At 40.6% G+C, this 23,735-nt stretch overlaps 1 protein-coding gene across 4 annotated transcripts in view; it reads left to right on the top strand.

Annotated features, from left to right (window-relative positions):
• The window catches only part of Ryr3 (ryanodine receptor 3), a 528,612-nt gene that overhangs the window by 249,100 nt on the left and 255,777 nt on the right, over positions 1 to 23,735 (top strand). For all 4 annotated transcript variants that reach the window (XR_004388016.1, XM_032903887.1, XM_032903885.1 and 1 more), the window contains exons 11-13: positions 7,509 to 7,682; positions 11,537 to 11,658; positions 22,724 to 22,892. Coding sequence is in view for 3 of the 4 variants with exons in the window: in XM_032903887.1 (XP_032759778.1) it covers positions 7,509 to 7,682; positions 11,537 to 11,658; positions 22,724 to 22,892 (465 nt within the window). In the remaining variant the exon portion in view is untranslated. The remainder of the gene's footprint in view (positions 1 to 7,508; positions 7,683 to 11,536; positions 11,659 to 22,723; positions 22,893 to 23,735) is intronic.

The following is a 23,735-nucleotide window of genomic DNA, read 5'->3' as shown; positions in this document are numbered from 1 at the left end:
GCTTACAATGTATGTTCAAAAGATATTTTTTACAACGTCCATGGACACAAAGAGTTTAATTGTGTTAAATTATAACACACTCACTCTAATATGTGTGCATTTAGAAGCGCTTTCAGACATCTTTCTCCATATTATTGCCATAACTTACAGCTCACCCATCTCCAGTCATACTACCTTTCCATCCACCTTTCTCATTAATACTGAAATGATTACTCTTAAGATGCAGATTTTGCATTCGCTGTATCAACTCTCCATAAGAGAGATGCCAACAGACGCTAGGAATGCTGAACTAAACAGAATTGAATTGATTACTTTTGCAGATGATGATGATAATGTTTGACTTTGCTGTGGGACTTATAATCCTGAAAGCTTCTGTTTAACTCCCAGGAGATACAGCATTTGTCTAAAGGCATCTTTTCCTGCAGAAAGTCTGTGAACGTTGGGATTTTTGAAAAGCATGGACCTGTGGGGTGGTATCTTTAGTCATTACTTTTTATCAATTTCTCTCCTTGCCTCATCTTCTCATCTTACCAGAATGCCATCCCTTTCTAGAGCTCCACTGCTATGGCTTGAGTGTGGCCTCTAGATGGTTCGTATATTAGAATTATATCCCGATATTGAGGAATTAAGAGGATAAAACTTGGAGAGATAGCTCAGCAGTGAAAGGCACTTACTGCTCCTACAGGGGAATCAGGTTCTGTTCCCAACCCCCTCAAGATGGCTTATGACCATCTTTAAGTCCAGTTCTGGGGGGTGGGGATCTGATGTCCTCTTCAGGCTTCTTCAAGTCCTGCACACGCGCGCGCGCGCGCGCGCACACACACACACACACACACACACACACACACACACCACACCTAGATAAGTACAGGCAAAACACTCATAATCGCAAAATAAAAATAAAAATAAATGACATCTTTAAATAAAAAATTACGGAAACAGCTTCACTAGACTGTTTAATGATGAGGTGTTTGAAGTTGGTTGAGACTGAAAAATGTCACCCGGATGGATATTGTGGATATCGGTGGCTTTATAAGAAAAGTGACAAAGATTACACCAAGCTCCAGTTGTCCTTCGAATGCATACTGTGTCACAGTTATGTGTGTAACTTCTAAAGTTTGCATAAACTTAAAGCTGCTTTTCTCATAAAGCAAGAGCATGTATTTCAACCATTTCTTTATATTGTCCTTTAAATAGCTAAGACATTGATACAATTAATTACTTATCTATGCTAATAGAAAAGCCATTCAAATAAATCTGTTCAAATGGGTTTGGAGGATTATGCCTGGTTTAGATTCTGTCTTGGTTTCTAGCTATGTGGCTTGAGCAAGTTGTTGAGTCAATACATGTTTCAGTTTATCCTGAATAGAGGAAGTTGGTAAAAGCAGTCTGACCTTTGGAAGGGTTAGAGAAAATGTTTGTAGAGATCTATTACATCACTTTGTAAGCACAGCACTTTGAGTGTCAGTACTGTTATCGTAGAAGTCTTAGCAAAATACCTGAGTCATATTAGGCACTGAGCAGATATTATTTCTAGAGAATAGCAACTCGATCATCTAAGTCAAATGCTAATGTGTCAGTTGGGGTGTGCTCATGAGCTTCCTTCGTAGTTGTCAATGTCAAAAATAATGGTTATTGCCCTTCAACATGCATCAGGAGTAACCTATTCTCAAAATCGTCAATGACAGGCAAAGATGATATCAATATACAGATATGCAAATCGAATATCTGAAGAACAATAAAGCAAATTGTTTGCAATCTATTTCAAGCAGAGCACCACACTGAATGCAAAAACAAGCTCCTGCTCTCTTTGAGAAAGCTTTGTTTCCCAGGGAAGCAGCTCCAGTGCCAACACAGGTCTCTCCCATGCATTCAGATGTAGATTTTCTCATTTGCAGAAATGGTAAAGCTGTGCTCTAGAAAGTGATTGGCTTTGGAACTCTACTTTGTTAGTTACAGTTCTGAGACCTGAGGGCTATGCCAAACCACATATGGCTAGGTCAGAAAGTGCCTGTGAGAAAACAGCAAAGGAGATGCCTTAGTTCCGATTTCTGTTGGCTTTCCTAAACACCATGATAAAAAGTTACTAAGGGAGAAAGGAGTTTACCTCACCTTGCAGGTGCATCATCCAGGCAAGGCAGGGCAGGAACTCAAGGAGGGAACTGGAGACAATAACTGAAGACAGAGGAGTGCTTCTTACTGGCTTCCTTTTTATGGCTTGCTCATCCTGCTCTCTTACCACACCAGGACCACCTTCCTATGTTAGCACTCAGATGGGCCCTCCCTCATCAACCATTAATTTTAAAAAGTGCCCCAAAGGTCAATCTGGTAGAGACATTTCCTCAACTGAGGTTCCCTCTTCCCGGGTGACTGTAGTTTGTGTCAGGTTGACATAAACCCAGCTAGCACAGGGAGATGGGAGAAAGAATCTTTGTGTGGTTCCCCATAGGAAGGGATTGGATGGGCAGGATAAACAGGTTTCAAGTGGATGCGTTTGAGTAGCTTCAGCAGGTTTTAAAACACAAGACTCATATCAGGACTGCACTTGGCCTTGGTGGTTAGGATGAGGGAATGGTGGCATAGAATATGTCAACTCTATAAAGGGTTGGATTGGTGGCTGGCCTCTGGATTACTGGCTTGCATGTGGAAGGAGTGCCTCTAGGCTAGCCTTCTGCTGTTCTAAGGAGTCAGCCAGTCCTAAGTAAGACAGGTCCTATAGGGATTATGGGACCATGAGACTAGAGAAACCAGAAGTGTCTCCTGGTTCTGAGTGTGGGGAGCGGTTGCTTATTGTCCTGTGTTCTTTCTGGGCTGGTTAGTCACATGCTACCAGAAGGAAGACGCAGGGAAGCTCTACAAAAGTGTTCTTTATTCTCTCAAGTCCTAGCATGGGAAAGTAGAGTCATTCATCAAAGCACCACTACCCATCAGAAGGCTTGAGCTAGGGTGAGTTGTGGGAAGGGACTTGGAGGGTAACATGTTACTTTTACTGGGGTTTCCATGGGCAAAGAAAGACAGTTGCTAATTGGAGTAATTTCTGCATGCTTTAAGCTGTAGAGGTGTCCCTAACTACCTGACTTTGAAATGATAAAGCCAAGGAAGGTCGCTTCCTGAGGTGTACAGGACCTTATAGAGGAGGTCTGGTTCTGGATTGTTCAGTGTGCATGTAGCAAGTATGCCTTGGAGCCTTTTGTTATGTGTGGGAACTCCAGGTCTCTCAGATAAGTTTCCAAGGTGCCAAATATCAAATATCAAAATATGAAGAAAAGGTTAGGATACAAACATTACCATTGAAAAACTGCAGAGTCATCAGGTGATTCAAGTGATAACGTCAAAAAAATCCCAAAGAAAAGGAGCATTTGGTACGTTGAGATAAGCTCCCAGAGCTGTGGCATAACTCAGTGGTGAAGCACTTCCCCAGAAATGTGGGGAGCCCTGGGTTGGATCTCCAACACGGAAAATGAAAAAGCCATTGCTCATAAGCCAGTTTGTTAAGGCTTATGTTACCTAAGAAATAGATTGTATTCTCTTAGAAGTTGGGAACAGAAAGAAGGCAATTAGGGTAGACTTGCTCTTGAGGAAAGTGCCATTTCTAGCAACAGGGCGATCGCATCTGAGGCTGCAGTCATTCCTCCATAATTTGTCGGTGCTGTAAATGGCTGGGTGGGTTGAATAGGTTTCGTATTTGCTGGCGTGGTCCGATGTCCAGATTTTCTTCTTGTTATTCTTCTAAATGAGAAGCAGCCGCCATAGTGACCACCGGAGAACTCTGGAAGGCGAGACTGTTTTATAAAAAGCAAGGCCACAGACACTCCAAAGAATGGTGGCTTGTCTGTTCCAGTGCTGTAGGAAATGGATCCTCCTATTTTATTTTGGAAAAGGCATATTTAATTAGACAAAAAATGAGAAAATAAATTGCTAGTTGACAGTATGCATTATTTTTATCAGGAGTTTTTAGAAATCAGTGTGATTACCATATTTAACAGCTGTCTTTGTATTGTTTCTATTTTAGTGTATTGACTATAGCAAGAGATTAGTCACAGATAAAAAACTGAAACATTGTAAGTCCTGCTACTGGCTGGAACTTATCTCGGACTGTGAATATTTCTGTGATGAAAATCAAATGAGCATTGTTTCGTAGAATGGATGCATTCTTGACCGATTGCCTATAAAGAAAGCCCTGATAGATCAAAATCTGTTCTCCTATCTGTGTGTGTTACAGAATCAGAAATTTGTTTCTTTTGAATATGTTCCTCTTGAGAAATAAGGTATTTTCTAACATTCCAGGTAATGTCTCGGCACACACTTAAAATAAAGCGTTTTCTTATGAACTATTAATACTGCTCAAATTAATATATTATGTGTGCATAAAGCAGCTGATTTTCATTTTATGAAAGTCTGAAGAAAAAGAGGTAAGAGCTGAAGTGGAAAATAAGTACACGTGAATGGAGAAATCACACAGCATTGAATACACATAAATGGAGAAATCACACGGCTTTGCCCGTACCTCACACTGTGTTCCATAAGTCACATAGGTGCTGAGCTCTCTTTTAAGAATCCACAATTAATTGCCCCGATTCCTTTAATAGCTCTGTTGTGAGATCTAAGTGCTGCACAGAGGGGTGAGGCGATGCCGAGATGCAGCGGCAACACTAGCTATCCTCACAGACGAAGTGGCAACACTAGCTACCCTCACAGACGAAGTGGCAACACTAGCTATCCTCACAGACAGAAGTGGCAACACTAGCTACCCTCACAGACGAAGTGGCAACACTAGCTAGCTACCCTCACAGACGAAGTGGCAACACTAGCTATCCTCACAGACGAAGTGGCGTCTGAAGGAGGAATTGAAGACTGAGTCTGGTTTAGATTAGTGGAAGAAACACAGATGCGGGAGAGGAATACTTTAAATTTTTAAGTTTTTTTTTCTCTGAAATGTTCAAACACATACAATGTATGTTGACCATACCCTCCCCCTCCCATCTCCTACTTCATTCACGACCCCACCCCAATCACATCTCTTTCCTTCCTGCCCTCATCTTCAATGTTTATTTTTTATTTCCATGAATAGAGGTAGACTTCTTATTTCGTTATGGTTTTATTGGAAAAATATCTTTTCATACAATGTATTCTGATTAAGGTTTCCCCTTTCCTAACCCCTCCCAGTCCCTGTCCTCTCGACTGCATTCTGACATTACTCCTTGGGTGACCTTGGGCAAATTATTTCTTTCATTTTTTTCACCTGTAGAACTAGGACAATATTTGTAGCTCCGTCAGAAGCTTTGCTATAAGAGTTACTACCTGAACCTGTAAAATGCTTCAAGTTAGGGCTGAGCATGGGAAGCACTCACTACGCATGCGGTCTGTCATTATGAAGAAGAAAACTGTCTTAATCACAGGGAATAGCATGTCACATGTTTTCATTCTGCAAAAAATGCAAAGTGCTGCCTAGTTAACAGCTTTTATGACTGAGTGATTGAATGCAAGGTAGAAAAAGAAATGGAAATAGTCTAAGGCTTGTTAGAATAAAACCAGACTGGCCCTAATTGATGAAAGAAAGGAACAAAAGTTACTCTTTCATGTGGCGGGCATATCAAGTTGTCTCAGGACACCCCCCTAGGTCATATGTCCTGTTTCCATAATAGAGAACGGGTAGGGAAACAGAGGACACTGAGGAATGGACCTGACTGCGCCCACAACTAAGGTGGTCCCGCTCAGCTTCCCTTCACTCTGAGCACAGACCTGAGGGGTGGAGGAAGGAGAGGTTGGTTTGGACTCACAGTTTCAGAGCTCTCAGTCCATAGTCAGCGGCTCCACTATTTTGAGCTCTGCAGTGAGGCCAGAGTATCTATCATGGCAGGGTATGTGTGGCAAAGAAGGCTATTCACCCCCCGGCAGCCAGAGCAAAAAGAGAATCCAGGGCTCTTCTATCACAGGCAACCATCAGACCTAATTCTATCCCACCAGGAATTGATTCTTCATCAAACATTACACCACCTTGTAGTACCCCAGACTGACAAGCCTCGAACACATGGCCACTGGGAAACGTTTAAGATCCCAATTGCAACATAGCTCTAAGAGACTAATATACAAATGACAAGTTTACCTTAAAATAAGTAGTGTCCCCTACTTGTTAAAAAAATCTTTCTTTTCACTTATTTTTACCTTTTTATTAATTCTTTAAAAATTCCATACAATGTGTTTTAATAGTATTTTCCCGCTAGCACTCTATGACTGCAGATCTATGGACCCTCACTGGCCAACAACTGCAAAAGAGGTAACTCATTCCAGGCACTGAGCTTTTAATTTGTCAGCTGGTGTGTAGTAAGGACATTGCCACCCTTGGTTTATATTCTCAGTATCTCTACCTATCTATCCATCTATCCATCCATCCATCCATCCATCCATCCATCCATCCATCCATCCATCCATCCGTCCATCTGTCTGTCCGTCCATCTGTCTGTCTGCCTGTCTGTCTATCTATGTATCTATCTGTCTGTCTCTTTCTCTCCCTCCCCACCCCTGTGTGCATGTGTATATTCATGTGTATTGTGTGTCCTCCCCACCCCTGTGTGTATGTGTATATTCATGTGTATTGTGTATATGTGTGTATGAATATATTTACACAATCTAGTAGATCTCCATATGACTTTTTCAAAAGGTCAAAAAGGAGTCCTGTTTCTCCCTCCTCACATTCCCCACTGCCGTCCCATCCCTAACTCTCACTGAAACCTTGCTGCACTATTTTTCTTTAACACTCTGTACACCGAATTCTATCTCTGCTCCCTTTAAAGTTCCCCCATGCTTCTCTCTAATATTTTGACTTCTATATGTATTCAAAATGAAATAAACATATCAGGAGATTCAAAACTAACACCCACACATAAAAGACTTGTCTTTCTGGATCTAGGTGATCTGACTGAGAATGATTGTATCCAGATCAACCCATTGGCCTGTAAATTTCATAATTGTATTTTTTAACAGCTGAATAATACTCCGTTGTGTAAATAATACTCCGTTGTGTGTTATTATTATACTCATGGTCTGTTTCCATTCCCTGACTGTTGTGAATATTATGTTAACAGATGGTATTTTGAGCTCCTAAGTTGTTGCATTTGTGGAAGATAAGCATTTAAATTATGGATAATATCAATTACTGAAAATGAGCTAACTGACCACTTAAAAGTTACTTGTTAACATTGTCTATGTTGTGGTAAGGGAATTAGAAATATAATAGAGAAGCACATAAAGTCAGAATGGAATAAGGAACCTACCGACTGCTTTATTTTCCATGGTTTTATATGTCTCTGAAGTGGCCAAAGCTTCACTGCCCTGGTTTTACAATGAACAACAGATAAGGGAAGTTGGATGTCCTAGACGTGAATGTTCGGATAATAGCTTTTTGTCTTAAAGATTCTGCGCAAGTGATTTGTTTCATATATTGAGTTGCTATGTAATCAGGCATGCCTACATTTGTTTGTTTCTTTCTCTATTTTTGTGTGGAATAGGAAATCAAGGAGAAATTAGATTCCAGTCACAAAAGAGATATGGAAGGCATGGGAGTTCCAGAAATCAAGTATGGGGATTCTGTCTGCTTTGTTCAGCATGTAGCCAGTGGCCTCTGGGTCACCTACAAAGCACAAGATGCCAAGACTTCCCGCCTGGGACCTCTGAAAAGGAAGGTAAAGGGTCCAAAGGTTTTCCAGGGTTTGTTTATTTGTTTGTTTATTTATTTATCTATCTATTTATTTATCTTTTACAGAGGGTGGGAAACAGTTAGGTAGTAGTGATTCTGAGGACCCAGTGGGCATGATTTTGTTTTACCCTTTAAAGCCCTCTAAAGAGTGGCTCTGTGACAGATTATACATCATTTCTGTAGTAAATTAGGCTAATTTGGTAGCTCACTGTAACCCCGTTTTCATTTTTTAGACTATACTTCATATGGCAATTCTGCGTGAGAGAGCCGGAGTCTGAGTCACTCTGAACCCCAATCTCAATGACTCTTAATAGTTCCACTATTTTGGGATTATCCACATCATTGCTTGCTTCATTTAAGTGGATAATGGAATTATTATGCTATTCTCATAAGATAGTGACTGACTAGACTCTCTGTGGAGAAAATGTAGTTTGCATAACAATGAGGCTACCAACCCTGATGTGCAGAGAGATGGGAGGTAATACACAGACATGTATCCAGACTCGAGTAGTGCGTCATAGCGTGCCGGAGCAGGAAGCTAGCTTGGATACCTGTTGCATCTTTTCCCCACAAACTCAATCTCCACGATAGCAATTCTTTTTTTATAGGAACTAAAGGATAGATGCCAAAGGTACAATTTTCTTGAGAAAAAAATCTTTCAAAATACAGGTTTGGATAGTCAAAGAGACCTAGAATAAGGTTATAGCAAACACTGTGAACACTAGTCCTGCCATATTGACCTAAAGCAATAATGACAGTGTCTCTGAATGCTAGTTATTATAGGATATTGGTATCATACTATGTGGTAATAGGAAGGTTTCACCACGCAAGATCCTTTGAATGTGAGCTCTGCTGGTCAGAGCAGAAAGTGTGGACATCAGAGCAACCCCACTTTGAGCCTTGTGTTGGTGCCTGCACAGAGTTGCTGATCTGTAGACTAAAGGAGATCTTAGGTCAGCTCCACTATGGTGGAGAGATGGGGTATAGACACAGGTTCAGCAAGTGTTTCTGGGATTTCTACGATCAAGATTCCCAAGTAGAGTCAGCTATAGACACAGCTGAAATTCTACATGCAGGTTCGAATAGGACCTAAGCTGTTTGTGTGTGGGCTATGTGGGCAAGACAGCAAACAGCTGTGATGGAAAACAGTAAAGCAAGATACAAACAATAGGACAGTCCAAAGGCAAAAACACGGGCAATCGCTGTCTCCCGTATCGAGATGGTCCCGAGAAGACAGTAGGCTTTCAGTTGAGTCCTTATGGGGCCACAGTCTAAGACAGAGAGCCTCACTCTGAGAGTAAGAGGAAAGTGAAAATATCTGCCCAGCCCATCGTCTGGCAGCCTATGCCAGTCCTCTATAGACTACTGTGGTGTTCTGACAGGCTGTATGGTTTTGTGCATTTATTACAGCCATAATAATGCTAGAATAGAATTTCTGAGTTCAAAGATGCTCCTCTAAATGGAAAAGGACTCTGTCTACATGGAATGCTGGACTACATTGTTGATGTAGTGTGCCTTTTCCTGCCTACAGACCCATCTAACTGCTAGACCGTGTATGTGAATTTGGGAGAGACACCTTCTATGTGATATTTTAATACTTAGCCATTGACAGGCAAAGCATACTATGTTTCATAAGAACAGGTTAAGTTTTCCCTCTAAAATGTCCAGATCTGTATGAAATTAATAAAACCTAGGAAGGACAACCACATGAAGAAATCAACAAACAGTAGCTCATGTTAAAAGGAATGGCCCCCTTGCAGCATTCAGAGACTGAACCACCAAGCAAAGAACATTCGTGGGCTAGACCTAGACCTTCCCACGCATATGTAGCAGATGTGCAACTTGATCTTCATGTGGGTCCCAAACAACTGGAGTGGGGGCTGTCCCAGAAGCTGTCACCCGTCTTTGGGATATGTTCTCCAGCTGGGCTGCCTGGGCTGCCTCAGTGGGGGAGGATGAGCCTAACCCCCAGAGACTTGATGAGCCAGTATGTGGGGATACAGGGTCCCCCACCCTCTCAGAGGAGCAGGGGAGGGGGTGACTGGGAGGGGGCAGTGAACAGGACGTAACGTGAGTAAACAAAATAATAAAAAGGACATTTTATCATATGTAAATAATGGTAAGATATACAAGGAAGCATCCTATTTTGTTAATAAAGGTGCATCAATAAAATGTCAATTAAAAGTGTATGGCATTAAAACTTTAGAGACATTGGGATTTCTATAAAAGATAAAGGCCTTTCCAATAGACTAAGAGCATTGTGTTTTTCTCACTGTTTTCTCTGTATGTAGCATAAATTGCAATAGTTCAATAACCCCTCTTTAAAATATATGTTCAATTTTTCTTTAAAAAAAAAAAAAAGAATTGTCCCTTGGTCACCCTAAGTCTAAGGCCCGGGTCTGGAGATCTCCGTCAGTCCTCATTACTTTCTTGTTTGCCTGCCCAGTTTTCATGTTATCTGAACAAACTCTAAGAGTACTGGACATTCTGGATCAGAAAACTGGGAGCAACACAAAGGGTGCTTAGTAGGAAGAGTATTGCTAAACGGCACATTGTTAACCAGATGCCAGGAAGGTCGAAAGAGTGATGGTGCTTAAAGGCTGGGGAGTCCACTGGTCAGGCATCCTGTGTTATGCTTAATCACTATGTACGCAGAATGTAAAGTTTCTTTTTAAGAAGAGCACAAGCTTTTGCAAGTCTTTATCCAACTTCTTCTGTGAATTCATTATATTAGGCTATAGCTGAAAGAGGAAAAAATATAAGAAAGAAATTTTTACATGAAAAGGAAAAAACATTTTGACTTTAAAAATCCGGACATAAAGACCGAAATACTGAACTCTACACTGTCCCTCCTCATTTCCACAAGCTATTGCCATGCTTGGGAATTTAGAATAGGATTTGACCTTAACTTGCACCAGGGTCAAACCATCCCATTTACCTTCTGAGCATACTTGACCTGGTTAAGAGGAAAAGCTAAGTGAGCTCCAAACGCATCCAGCTTTCCCCTAGATGTCCCATGATGCCCTTGGTGACAGTGAATTTGAATAGCTTCTACTGGCCAAAGATCAGTAATTATTGCCCATATAATAAACAGTTCTTGATCACCTTTTACTTTCTCAGAGTCATTTTAATTTATATGTAAATCACCTGAATCCCCAGACAGCCCGGCAAGATAAACACACAGTTGCAAACAGTGAACTGGGAGCAGGGCCGTTAAATAACTCACCCAGAAGTCACTCAGCTGGCGAGGAGCAAAACAGGACTAAAAGAAATGTCACCTGATAATGAGAGTCCATGCTCTGAAATCACCTCCATAAGAAACATACTCCCACCTCAATCCACGTTCCCTGATCCATCTGCTAGTTAACTAACTCATGCAGTTGTCCTTCAGGAGAGAAACCCAAGCCGGATCCCAGGAGAGAGTTTTGTTTTGAATTGTTCTTGCCCAATTTACATCTGGAGAAGACCCTTAACACAGGCACTTCCCCCACCCCACCCCACCCTCACCCCCGTTTTCAAGGGTTCATTTTTAAGAGAGAAAAAAAATCTATTATAAAAGTGTGTTTTCCCCTTTCATCCAGGCCTAGGGAATGTATTGTAGCTCACGCCATGGTGGCACATAAAATTTCTTTCTCATCAAACTACCAGGTTGTGGGAATAATTCACATGTCAGCAATGGGACATATGGGCAAAATAACTTTGTTAATGTCCCGTTTTCAAAATGGACTCAGGGGAGCTTGGCTCGGGGGGAAAAATAAGAGGAAAACACACCAGAGAATGTGGGTGGCTCAACTGTGGAGTGCTGTGTAACCTGGCCTTGTTCCCGTGCCCTGTGGGTAGGTCATACTCCATCAGGAAGGCCACATGGATGACGGATTAACACTGCAGCGATGCCAACAGGAAGAGTCCCAGGCTGCTCGCATCATCCGGAACACCACAGCCTTATTCAGCCAGTTTGTCAGGTACTTGGCCCCACCCTTTCCTCTCCCAAACCCACCCACCCATCTCCTTTTGATACCAGAAATGTTCGGGGGAAGATATTAACCACCATTATTATTATTTTTTTTTACGATAGAGAGATTGGGACAGAATTTGATCTGCCACATAGGTAATCTACCAGTTTTATTCATTACCCAACACGTCTAAGGCCAGGCTAGTTGCTTAGAGTGATGAATAGTTGATGACTAATTAGTGCAAAAATATCTAAGGTCTTGGCATAACAAAAAGCAAGGTGTTAAAAAAAATCACCTTTTATAATCACAGAATAAAGGGGGACAAATGGATAGAAATGACCCAGACCCTCCCAACTATTTAGAAAAGGTTTCTGTATGTATCACTTGGAATGTTTTCTATTTGCTGTGGAAACCCTGGATTAGCCAACTGTGGCTGGGGCTGTAACTGGAAAAAAATAGCTGACCCGGCTAATTGGATGGTAAACTGTTTAGCCCCAATATGCTGCCAAAATGGAATTCAGGACTCTTTTAATCAGTTACTGTGAGGAACTGATCTTGCTGTAATCAATATAGTGACCCAAGCCATTCTTCCCTTGTAGGAAAATCTCTTTAAAGCCAAGATGGTATAAGCTACCTTGACATAAATGAGAACTTTTGGAATCATGACTTTTATTATTCTCGCAGTTAAAACTCTGAAAACTAAAGAGAGTACGAGCTATGGCTAAGCCACTGCTCTAGAGCAGAATAAACTCTTACTTCTCCTTCTAATGATTGTAAAGAGTAGCCTGCTAGCTTAGGGGGTTCCCTCCCTCTTGCTGCCTTAGCCCCTCCTACAAGTTCCTGAAAAGTGTTTCTCGACCAACTCAGCAGCTCCACGAACAAACCTGTTGAACATGTACATTGTCAACTTTGACTTCAGACCAACTGAGTCATGCTTCCAGAGTCAGAGCTAGCAAGTTACATTTGCCTAGGTCAGTGGTTCCTAACCTGTGGGTCATGACCCAATTTGAGGTCTCTTGTCAGATATCCTATATATCAGATATTTACTTAACAATTGTTAACAGCAGCAAAATTACAGTTGTGAAGTAGCAATGGTTTTATGGTGGGGGTCAGCACAACATGAGGAATTGTATTAAAGGGTCATAGCACTAGGAAGGTTGAGGACCACACTCCTAGGTGATTTCTGCCTGTATGTTCTGAAGTTTGAGAAGCCATTCTTCTGGAGTAGAGCTCTTAACCTTAGCTAAGTGTTAGATTAAATTTGTGGCAGCATCTAACACTAAGATTTCTAGGCTGTGTCTCAATCTAATTTCCTCAAAAGTCTGAAGATCCAGGAACCAGTAGTTAACAAGGTCCAGGCTGTAATCCACGAATCCGGGAAAGTAGAAGGATTTTGAATTCCAGGCCAGCCTGGGCTACATATGAGCTGCTATCTCAACAATAGCAACAAAAAGCCGAGTGTCGTTGAAGCCTCTCTGATGATTCTAACATTCAGTCAAAATTGAGAATCAGCTCAGCAAATTTTCTTCATCCACATGGTCAAAATTAGCTTATTAATGTCAGTGTGCCTAATTTCTGCAAAAGGGAAAAAAGGGGAGTGAGTGGAATTTTATTTTTGTAAATGATACTGTGTCTATCACTTTCTACCCCTTCTTTGCATTCATTCCATTGGCTAGAACTTAATCAGGGAGAAAGTTGCACGCAAACGTGTTGTTCATGTGGTCTTGACTAGCATCCAGTCTCTCACCCTTGCAGTGCACCGGTTTCTTATGGGTCCTCCTCCAGATCACACAAGGTTTGGCCTTAAATTTTCTTTGAAGTAAACAGCTTTAATGTCATATGCAAAAGATTAACTCTGAATGAATGAATCAAAGATCTAGGTATGAGAACTAAAACTGTAAGACGTGTATAAGACATAGGCATAAATTTTCACTACTTTGGATTAGGACATAGTTTCTTTCTTTTCTTTTTTCATCTTTATTAACTTGGGTATTTCTTATTTACATTTCGATTGTTATTCCCTTTCCTGGTTTCCGGGCCAAGATCCCCCTAGCCCTCCCCTTCTATATGGGTGTTCCCCTCCCCATCCTCCCCCCATGACCGCCCTCCCCCCAACAATCACGTTCACTGGGGGTTCAGTCTTGGCAGGACCAAGGGCTTCCCCTTCCACTGATGCTCTTTCTAGGCTATTCATTGCTACCTAGGAGGTTGGAGCCCAGGGTCAGTCCATGTATAGTCTTTGGGTAGTGGCTTAGTCCCTGGAAGCTCTGGTTGGTTGGCATTGTTGTTCATATGGGGTCTCAAGCCCCTTCAAGCTCTCAGTCCTTTCTCTGATTCCTTCAATGGGGGTCCCGTTCTCAGTTCAGTGGTTTGCTGCTGGCATTCGCCTCTGTATTTGCTGTATTCTGGCTGTGTCTCTCAGGAGAGATCTACATCCGGTTCCTGTCAGCCTACACTTCTTTGCTTCATCCATCTTATCTAGTTTGGTGGCTGTATATGTGTGGGCCACATGTGGGGCAGGCTCTGAATGGGTGTTCCTTCTGTCTCTGTTCTAAACTTTGCCTCCCTATTCCCTCCCAAGGGTATTCTTGTCCCCCCTTTAAAGAAGGAGTGAATCATTTGCATTTTGGTCATCCTTCTTGAGTTTCATGTGTTCTGTGCATCTAGGGTAATTCAAGCATTTGGGCTAATAGCCACTTATCAATGAGTGCATACCATGTGGTGTGTTTATCTGTGATTGGGTTACCTCACTCAGGATGATATTTTCCAGTTCCATTCATTTGCCTATGAGTTTCACAAAGTCATTGTTTTTGATAGCTGAGTAGTATTCCATTGTGTAGATGTACTACATTTTCTGTATCCATTCCTCTGTCGAAGGACATCTGGGTTCCTTCCAGCTTGTGGCTATCATAAAAAAGGCTGCTATGAACATAGTGGAGCATGTGTCTTTGTTGTATGTTGGAGCATCTTTTGGGTATATGCCCAGGAGAGGTATAGCTCCGTCCATAGAATGTGAAATGTCCAATTTTCTGAGGAACCTTCAGACTGATTTCCAGAATGGTTGTACCAGTCTGCAATCCCACCAACAATGGAGGAGTGTTCCTCTTTCTCCACATCCTTGCCAGCATTGGCTGTCACCTGAGTTTTTGATCTTAGACATTCTCACTGGTGTGAGTTGAAATCTCAGGGTTGTTTTGATTTGCATTTCCCTTATGACTAAAGATGTTGAACGTTTCTTTAGGTGTTTCTCAGCCATTTGGCATTCCTTAGCTGTGAATTCTTTGTTTAGCTCTTTACCCCATTTTTAATAGGGTTATTTGTGGACATGGTTTCTTAAATATGATACCAAGGCAAAAACAACAAAGTAATAATAAATACAATGGACTTTGTTGAAATTTGTAAATTATTTCACTATAAAGGATGCTATGAAGTAAGCAGAGGCAATTCATATAAAGAAAAAAAACGTTGATAATCAGATAGTTGAGGAAGGGTTTGTATCTAGGAAAAAGAACATTAATTTTTGTTGATAAAGTAAAACAACTGATTAAAATAGTCAAACAGTCGGAATAGAAATTTCTTAAAAGAATGTACACAAATGACCAATGAACACATTAAAACATGTTCAATTTGAATCACTACCAGGAAAATAACAACAAAGGATCCAGTAAAGTATGTGTCTATACCCATGTAGATACATGTTAATTAAGAAATGTGGGATAAAATGTGAAGAAACCAGAATCTTCACTGCTTTGGAAGGTAGTCTAGAAGTATCTTTGTAGGTTAAATGTAGAGTTGCTACAGGACCCACCAACTGAGCACCTAGAAGAATGAAAACATATGATCGAACAAAATGTCCGTAAGGACTCATAGCAGTGCTGTACACGATAGCTTCCATGTAGAAACAATGCAAATATTCATCAGTTTACACACAAGTAAATAAGATATACCAGTCCTAGAAAGTAGAATAAGGTAAGCCAACATGTACCACAACATAGTATGTTCAAACCCAACAAAGTTGCTTTTGCCTTTTATTCACATTGGCATGATCAAAAGTATGTTAAGTGAAAGAAGCCAGTCAGGAAAGACCCACTGTGTGGTTTCATTACATTGACTGAATGGGCAAATCTGTGGACACGGAAAGGAAGGAAATGGTTAATGAGAGCTAGAGGATGACCCACTGGGGGTGGGGAAGAGAGGCGAAGAAAGAGTTAAAAAACTGTTCAGTTTTGTATAACTATGAAGATGCTAAATATCAAGCCACTGAATTATATCCTTTAAATGTGCGTTTGTATGAGATATAAATTAATATTTCAATAAAACTGTTATTACATAGTTAATGAGGGTTCCAAGCATGACAATGAGAAAATTACTTTTAAACAGCTTTAATGAGGTATACTTTATCATCAAATTCACCCACATGAGTATATAATTCCCTGAGATTTAATAGATTTACAGAACTGTATGCAGTGATCACCACGATTAAATTCTAGAATATTTCCATTTCCCTACCATCTCTTATGCCCCTGAAGTTCAGTCTAGTTGCCACCCACAGCCCTGCCTTGGTTTCAACTAAAAAACATTAAATTAATTAAATTAGATTATACTTTGAATCTACCTTTTTACTCGGTATTGTATTTTGTGGATCATTCATGTTGTCTTTTTTAAATTACTGAACACTTTCTGCATTCTTATATTTACATGTATGTATCAAGCATGTGTGTATATGTACACTTATCTATAAAGAAATGGATATACATTTTATATTTATCATTTGAACCATGAATTATTTTCATTTTTATCATTTTATCCATAATGCTTCTAGAGATATTATGCAGAAGTTTTTAGTTATAGGCTTTCATCCCCCCCCCGTGTGCATATGTGTGTGTGTGTGTGTGTGTGTGTGTGTGTGTGTGTGTGATGTCATGCATCTGCAGGTAGACACTTCTGTATATTCTTCATCCAGTCCAGAAGTCAATGTCAAGTGTCTTCTTCTATTGTCCTTCTCCTTAATTTTGAAGATAGTCTCTTGAACATGGTGGAACTCGCTGATTGGCTAGACTAGTCTCTGCTCCCACCACCCAGTGTGTGGGTTACCAGCACTCACGTTGATGACTGACTTGTGCATAGGTCTTGGGATCCAAACTCCAGTCCTTTCTCTAGCACAGCAAGCACTTTACATCAAATCCATCTCACTGGTTCCGTTGTAGCCATTTCTAGGTGTTCATCCCAGTGGCTTTGAGTGAATTTCTTCTGTTGGGCAAATACCCCTATTCTCTGTCATGGCACATTATAACCTTGTGCCAATTAAGTGGCCACCCTCATTCTCTATTCTCCATTCTTGATGTCTATGTATTCCACTATTCTAAGTATGTCATATGTAAAATTATATAATATTAGCCCTTCTGTGCATAGTTTATTCCACATAGCAAAAGAACTTTAATGTCTGATTCATCCATCAGAATTTCATTCCTTTTCAAAGATGAGCATTCCATTGAATGTATAGTCCATATTTTGTTTGACCATTCAACCATCAATTGAAATTTGAGTACATCTACTGTTTTGTTGTTGTTTGTTTTTGTTGTTGACCTTTCTCTCCTTCTGTGTCTATCTGTCCCTCTCTGTCTGTCTGTCTGTCTGTCTGTCTCTGTCCACCTTTATCTCTCTATGTCTCTCTGTCTGACTCTGTCTCTCTGTGTCTCTCTGTTTCTTTCTCTGTCTCTATGTCTATGTCTCTGTGTCTATGCCTCTCTCTGTCTCTGTCTCTATGTGTCTCTCTTTGTCTCTCTCTCTCTCGATTTGCTGGTGACTGATGTCAGGGCCTTATACATGCCAGGCAAAGCCTTTGTCTCCTGAATTATAACCCCAGACCTGTTTACTTACACAAAGACAGCATCTTTATGTATTGACCATGATGACCTTGAACTCTTGATCCTCCTGCTTCAGCCCCCAGAGTGGTAAAATTTCAAGCATGCATTGACACGTAGGACATGCCTAACTTAAGAAACTGAAAACAACTGTTTCCCAAGGGGTTTATAACATTTATAGTTCCCTCATAAATGAATGAAGTTCCATTCTTCCTGCAACCTTGCCTGTATTTGAGCTATCTGATTTTTGATTGTAGCCATTATGTAGATGAAGTGGAATGGTGTGGATTTGCATTTCCAAAATGAATAATGGTATCAAATATCTGTTCGTGTATTTCCTGGCCATTCATACATCTTCTTTGGTGCAGTGTAATCAAATGCATTTGCCTCTTAAAAATTGAGTCATTTGTCTTCTAATTGAGATTTCTGAGTTCACTGAACCTGCTAGTACAAGTCATTTAACAAATTTATGATTTACAAGTATTGTATCCTAATCTGTGGTTTCTCTTCTTGTTTTCTTTTAACTTTTTGAGGTTTATTTTATGTACATAGATGATTTGTCTACATGTACATCTGTGCACCATGTACATACCTGTTACCTGTGAAGGTCAAAAGAGAACTTTGAATCCTCTGGGACAGATAATTATAAACTTCCATATGGGTGCTAGGAAACAAACCTGGGTACTCTGGAACAACCTCACCCCCATGTTCTTACCCATTGAGCCATTTCTCCCAACTTTCTTTTCATTTTCTTAATGGTGGCTACAGATATGCCTTGGTGGATGGGTGCCTTCTGTACAAGTATAAGGGCCTAAGTTCACATCCTAGCCTTGTAAAATCTGATCATTGCAGTGAATGACTGTAAGCCTAAGATCATAGTGTGGGGAGAGGGTGAAGAGATAGGTGGGTCCTGGGGACTTTCTGGCAAGCCAGTCTAGCCAAAACTGATTATATGAAAGGCCCTGTCTCAGTAAATAAGAGAAGAATGATTGATAAAAAAAAATCCCGGGCTGGGGATTTAGCTCAGTGGTAGAGCGCTTACCTAGGAAGCGCAAGGCCCTGGGTTCGGGTCCCCAGCTCAAAAAAAAAAAAAAAAAAAAAAAAAAAAAAAAAAAAAAAAATCCCAACGTCAGCCTCTTGACTCACACATTTCTGCACAAGCGAACTCTCTCTGTGTCTCAGTCTCTCTCTGTGTCACACACACACACACACACACACACACACACACAGAGAGAGAGAGAGAGAGAGAGAGAGAGAGAGAGAGAAAGAGAGAGAGAGAGAGAGAAAGAGAGAGACTGAGACTACACAAGAAAGAAGAAAAATGGACCTGGTGTTACATGCTGCAATGCTGGAATTCAGGAGACCAAACGAGGAAGACCCATGGGTTTAAAGTCAACCTTAATACAGTGAATTATGAAGGATATTGGATTGCCCCCATATAATTAGCTTTTTAAGCAAGTTTAAGTCAGACTACCTTTCCCCATCAAATGGCCTTGACACCTTGGTCAAAAATGACCTGAGCCTAGTCATAAGGTTGTAATCCAATCACTGGGAAAGTAGAGATGGTCAAATCTCCAGCTTTGTGGCTAGGCAGCCTCATCTAACCAGCAAGTCCCAGATGCTAATAAGAGACCCTGTCTTAAATGAGGTGGACAGTTCCTGAGGTATGCTATCCAAGGTTAGCTTCTGGCTGCCACATTCACTCACACATGCAATCACATGTACATATCAGAGAGAGAGAGAGAGAGAGAGAGAGAGAGACTGAGGAAGAGGGATTGAGAGAAAGGGAAAGAAAGATCAAATAACCACAAATTCAAGAGTTTATTATAGGTCTCTTCGTTATTTAATTGATCCATATACATAATATTATTCTAAAATGATTTATTAAACATACTATAGTATTGAAATCATGTAACATGGATCCTTCAATTTTATAACTCATTTAAAGTAATTTTTATATTCTGCTTTTGTATGTGAAGTTTAGGATGAATTTGTCAAGTTCTGGAAAAAAATTCAATTTATAAAACCCTTCTGGGACATGTCTAGAAACTGCAGTTAATCTGTGGATTAGCTTTGGAAGGTTTGTTCCCTTAGTAATGCTTAGCAGTGCACAAATGCGGACTGCCTCTCCATTCATATATTCTCCAGTTGTCTTGGAAAAACAGCTGAGGTTGTCAGTGTGTGTATCTTCTTGTATTGCTTTTGTGCAACTTATTCCTAGGCATTTATGTCTTTTTAATTCTTTTGGAGGTGAAATTTGTATTTTAAATTTCAGTTCAGATTATTCATTACTCTTTATAGACATATATCATTATTAAAATGTTAATCCTGTATCCAGAACAGCATTTATATTGTTTTTTAATTCTAGGGGCTTTGTTATAATGTAGATTTTTCAGAGTTTTCTACCTACAAGATCTGGTCATCTATGAATAAAGAGAGTCTTCAGTAGGAATATACTTTATTTGGCTCCCAAACCCCAAAGCTTGTGCTGGTTGGAACATCCAGTACAGTATGTAATGATGATGTAGTGAGCAGATATTCTTGTTTTATTTCAAATCTTAGGAGGAAAACATCAAGGTATTTGCTGTTTTTGTTGTTTTGCTTTGTTTTTGTTTTTTAATCGCTAAGCTCAGTATCTTCTGTAGGGTCTTTGTAAATGTCCTTTATCAAGCTATCTGTTTCTAGAAACTCATTGTGTTTTTGTCTTGAATGGGTATTAGATTTTTGTCAAATACTCTTTCTTTGCCCTGCATTCTAATCCTTTGCTGATAAGATTTATGGTTTTAAGTGATTGAGAATAAGGTATTGACATTTCTGTTACAGAATTTGTCTCCACACTCAGGCTGTTTGTCTTGCTTCCTGTGTTCTGATCGTTGCTGTCAAGTGCTCATTTTTATTATGTGTACATTGTCTTGAGAAGTTGGCTCTATTGAGATGATAGATTGCCTTCTCTACAAATGCTCTTCACTCATCTTTGTGGAGCCCCTCAGGGTCACAGCTTTGGTTGAGGCACTGGCCGCTCTCTCACACCCAGGCTTTTACCTCCTCTCTGGCTTTCATGCTCAGTTATGTGTCCTGGACATTGCAATTACTGGATTGTTTTTCCTTCAGATCAAGTCTGACCATTGTTCTTTGTATCAGTGTGCTTAATGCACTTACATTTAATTATGTTGATCTTTATATTTATAATTGTGATTTGTCTGTTTTTTGCTTCACCCTTTTGTTCTGTCTTTTACTGCCTTCTTTGGGGTTAAATATATATTTCTAATATACTGTTCAGCTTTGGAGAACTCTTATTTTTGTCTTTAGTGTGTTTTTCTCAGTAATACAGATGTGTATTTAACTTGAAATAACCTATTTCAAATTCATACTAACTTAAGTAAAGCAACCTTATTCTAATATTGTTCTATTTTCTCCCTCCTCCGTTGTGGTAACATTGCCATGGTGATATCTTTGTCTGTTAGAAGCCTAGCAGCACAATTTTATAATGACTGTCTTACAGAACAGTTTCTTGAATCAATTAGAGGACCAAAACCAGAACATTACATTTAAATCCTTGTTTTATTATAATGCCTTCCCACCTGTCTCCCTATTTCTTCGTGTTATCTTTACCTTCTGTTTGGAGTCATTAACTTCAGCCTGGGTGCTTCCTTTAGCATTTCCGGTCTAAGAACATTCACCGATGGATCTATGTTTGGCTGCAAATTACATTGGATATTTAAGCAGTTGACAGTTCAGTCTTGGAGTTGACTTTGTATCTTCCTGAGGCCCCATATTCACCCAGACACAAATAGATAACATGGACCCGGGCTAGTTCTTGCTCTTGACCTGCCCTTCTTCATTGGAAGTCTTTGTCCTGAAACTGACTGAAAAGCATCCCTAATCTAAAAGTCAATAGCCTCCTACTGTTCTTACCAAGGTTTGTGTATTTAAAAAATTAAACACTTCCAGGTAGATAGATAGATAGATAGATAGATAGATAGATAGATAGATAGATGACAGATGATAGACACTTCGCCCCAACAGAGCTCTTACTTTCTCAGCCACCACAGTATCTTTTAGAAGAAAGAACTAATGTCAAATAAAGCCATGCAGCAGAGGTGCCAACATTACAACAGCTAGGAAATGAAAGAGAAAAGGAATTTGGAAGGAGGCTCTTGTCTCCATCCCTTCTGAGAAGCCAACAGTACGTATGCAGCAGCTGTAGAATAGGGACACAGCAAAAGAGTAGTGAGGAAGGAAAGTTAAAATTCCTTCAGGTTTTTTCTTTCCCCTTCATACAATGGCTAGGAACTGTGCGGGAGGACAGATGAACGGTGTGGTAGATAGAGACTCCCAGACATATGCATGAGGGGAAGCTATTGACAGTGGTCCCTTGAGTTTAGCATCAAGGAGCAGAAGCCAAGCTAGGTAGACCCTGGAACTGAGAGGGATAATGCTGAGAGCCAGAGAGAGGGGGCATGTGCAGAGAGAATCCAAGGGGAGCAAGATCCAAAGGTGGAAAACAGATCCACAGAGTAAAGTGACATTAACACTCAGAAGACAGAAAGCAAGCACGTGCACATATGCAAATTGCAAAACTATATACAGATGCATCCGAAGACGCTTGGAGAGAGGAAGTGCATAGGAAAGAGAGAAGGCAATGGAAATGAAGAGACAGTCCCTCGCCTCCCCCAACCTTGTGACTTATCTGTTCTGTGAAGGTGGCATAGTTTGAAATAACAGTATTGTAGATTAGTACCTTTGTTATGTTTCCAAATGTGCTTATTTAGAGAGGAAGTGTGACAGACGGATGGGGTGAATGAAGGGAACCATATGTTCCAGATAGAAACCAACCATCATCCTGATGACCACAGTTGACATTCCCTCTTTAGATTATACAGAAATCATCATTAGACACTCCGTAAAGGCCTGTTTGGTGCCGAGTGCTAAGCATAGCAATGCAATAAACTGTAAGTTGCTTGAAAATAAATGTGCCAAAAGGAATCATGTCTCCTTGTTTATGAAAGAGCTGTGAATGAATACAAATATTGTCTCCTGCTGCGGAGTTGCTGGGCAAATTTCAGCTTGTGGTTGTTGGTGCAATGACTACCTCAGCAAGCAGCTCACTGTGCCCAGTGTGGGGTTGAAGAGAGTGAGGACCCAATAGACCTTAGTCATGGCCCTGCTAGTGCCTAGTAACTGAGCAATGTCATCTCATGGCTTTTTAGTGGAAACAATCGCACAGCTGCCCCTGTGGCCTTGCCAATAGAAGAGGTCCTGCAGACCCTACAAGACTTGATAGCCTACTTCCAGCCACCAGAGGAGGAGATGCAGCACGAAGACAAACAGAATAAGCTCCGCTCTCTAAAAAACAGACAGAATCTTTTCAAGGAAGAGGTAAATCCAGAGAGAGAGAGAGAGAGAGAGAGAGAGAGAGAGAGAGAGAGAGAGACCAATTGGTTGTTTGATTGATTGATTGATTGGTTGGTTGGTTGGTTGGTTGGTTGGTTCATTGGTTCATTGGTTTATTTTCCTTGCATTCAGAGATGAAATATCCTTATGACTGCAGCTTAGCCTTGTCTATAGGTATACACACATTTATGAGCAGACTTGAGAAAAAGAAGCTTCCAGAAGCTAGAAAGAAAAGGATGTACTGGGGCTTGGTATTCCTGACAACCACCACTGGTATATTAGTGACGGTTGGCACAGTCAAACTGTTTAGGATTTAATGCTTCATTGCAATCTGTGTAAAGAGTCCACATACAATAAATCAGCTTGTTATTACATGCTGTTGGTTGTGATCCACAAATTCTGGGATACGTCAGAATTACCTAGGAAACCACATTGAAAAATGTAAATGCTTATATTCACCCACAACAGAAGGGTTTGGAAAACGGGTTTGAAGGATACACATGACAGTGAACATCTGAGTCTTTGGGGCAGGGAGTGAATGTGAGGGAAATATTAAATAATGTGGTGTCCTAAGACTCAGGCCATTCTAACTCTATTCCCAACTGCAGATGACCTTAGACAAGTGAGAGCCTTCTCTGAACTTGGGCATGATGATCTGGTGCTATTAGGCTGTGGGGAACTTCTCCAGCACTCTATACCTGGAGGTTCATCCAAATTTATTGCTATGGGATTTTCAGTCTTCATATCTAAGTAAACCAGAGCCTAGAAGCCTTCTGCAGAACTACAGACTACTGAAAGGACGTTCACCATCTCCTCCTAGGCACAGAT

Source organism: Rattus rattus, chromosome 5 (genome assembly GCF_011064425.1).
Source record: "Rattus rattus isolate New Zealand chromosome 5, Rrattus_CSIRO_v1, whole genome shotgun sequence".
In the NCBI taxonomy this organism is placed as follows: Eukaryota; Metazoa; Chordata; class Mammalia; order Rodentia; family Muridae; genus Rattus; species Rattus rattus.
This window is presented reverse-complemented; position numbering and strand designations above follow the sequence as displayed.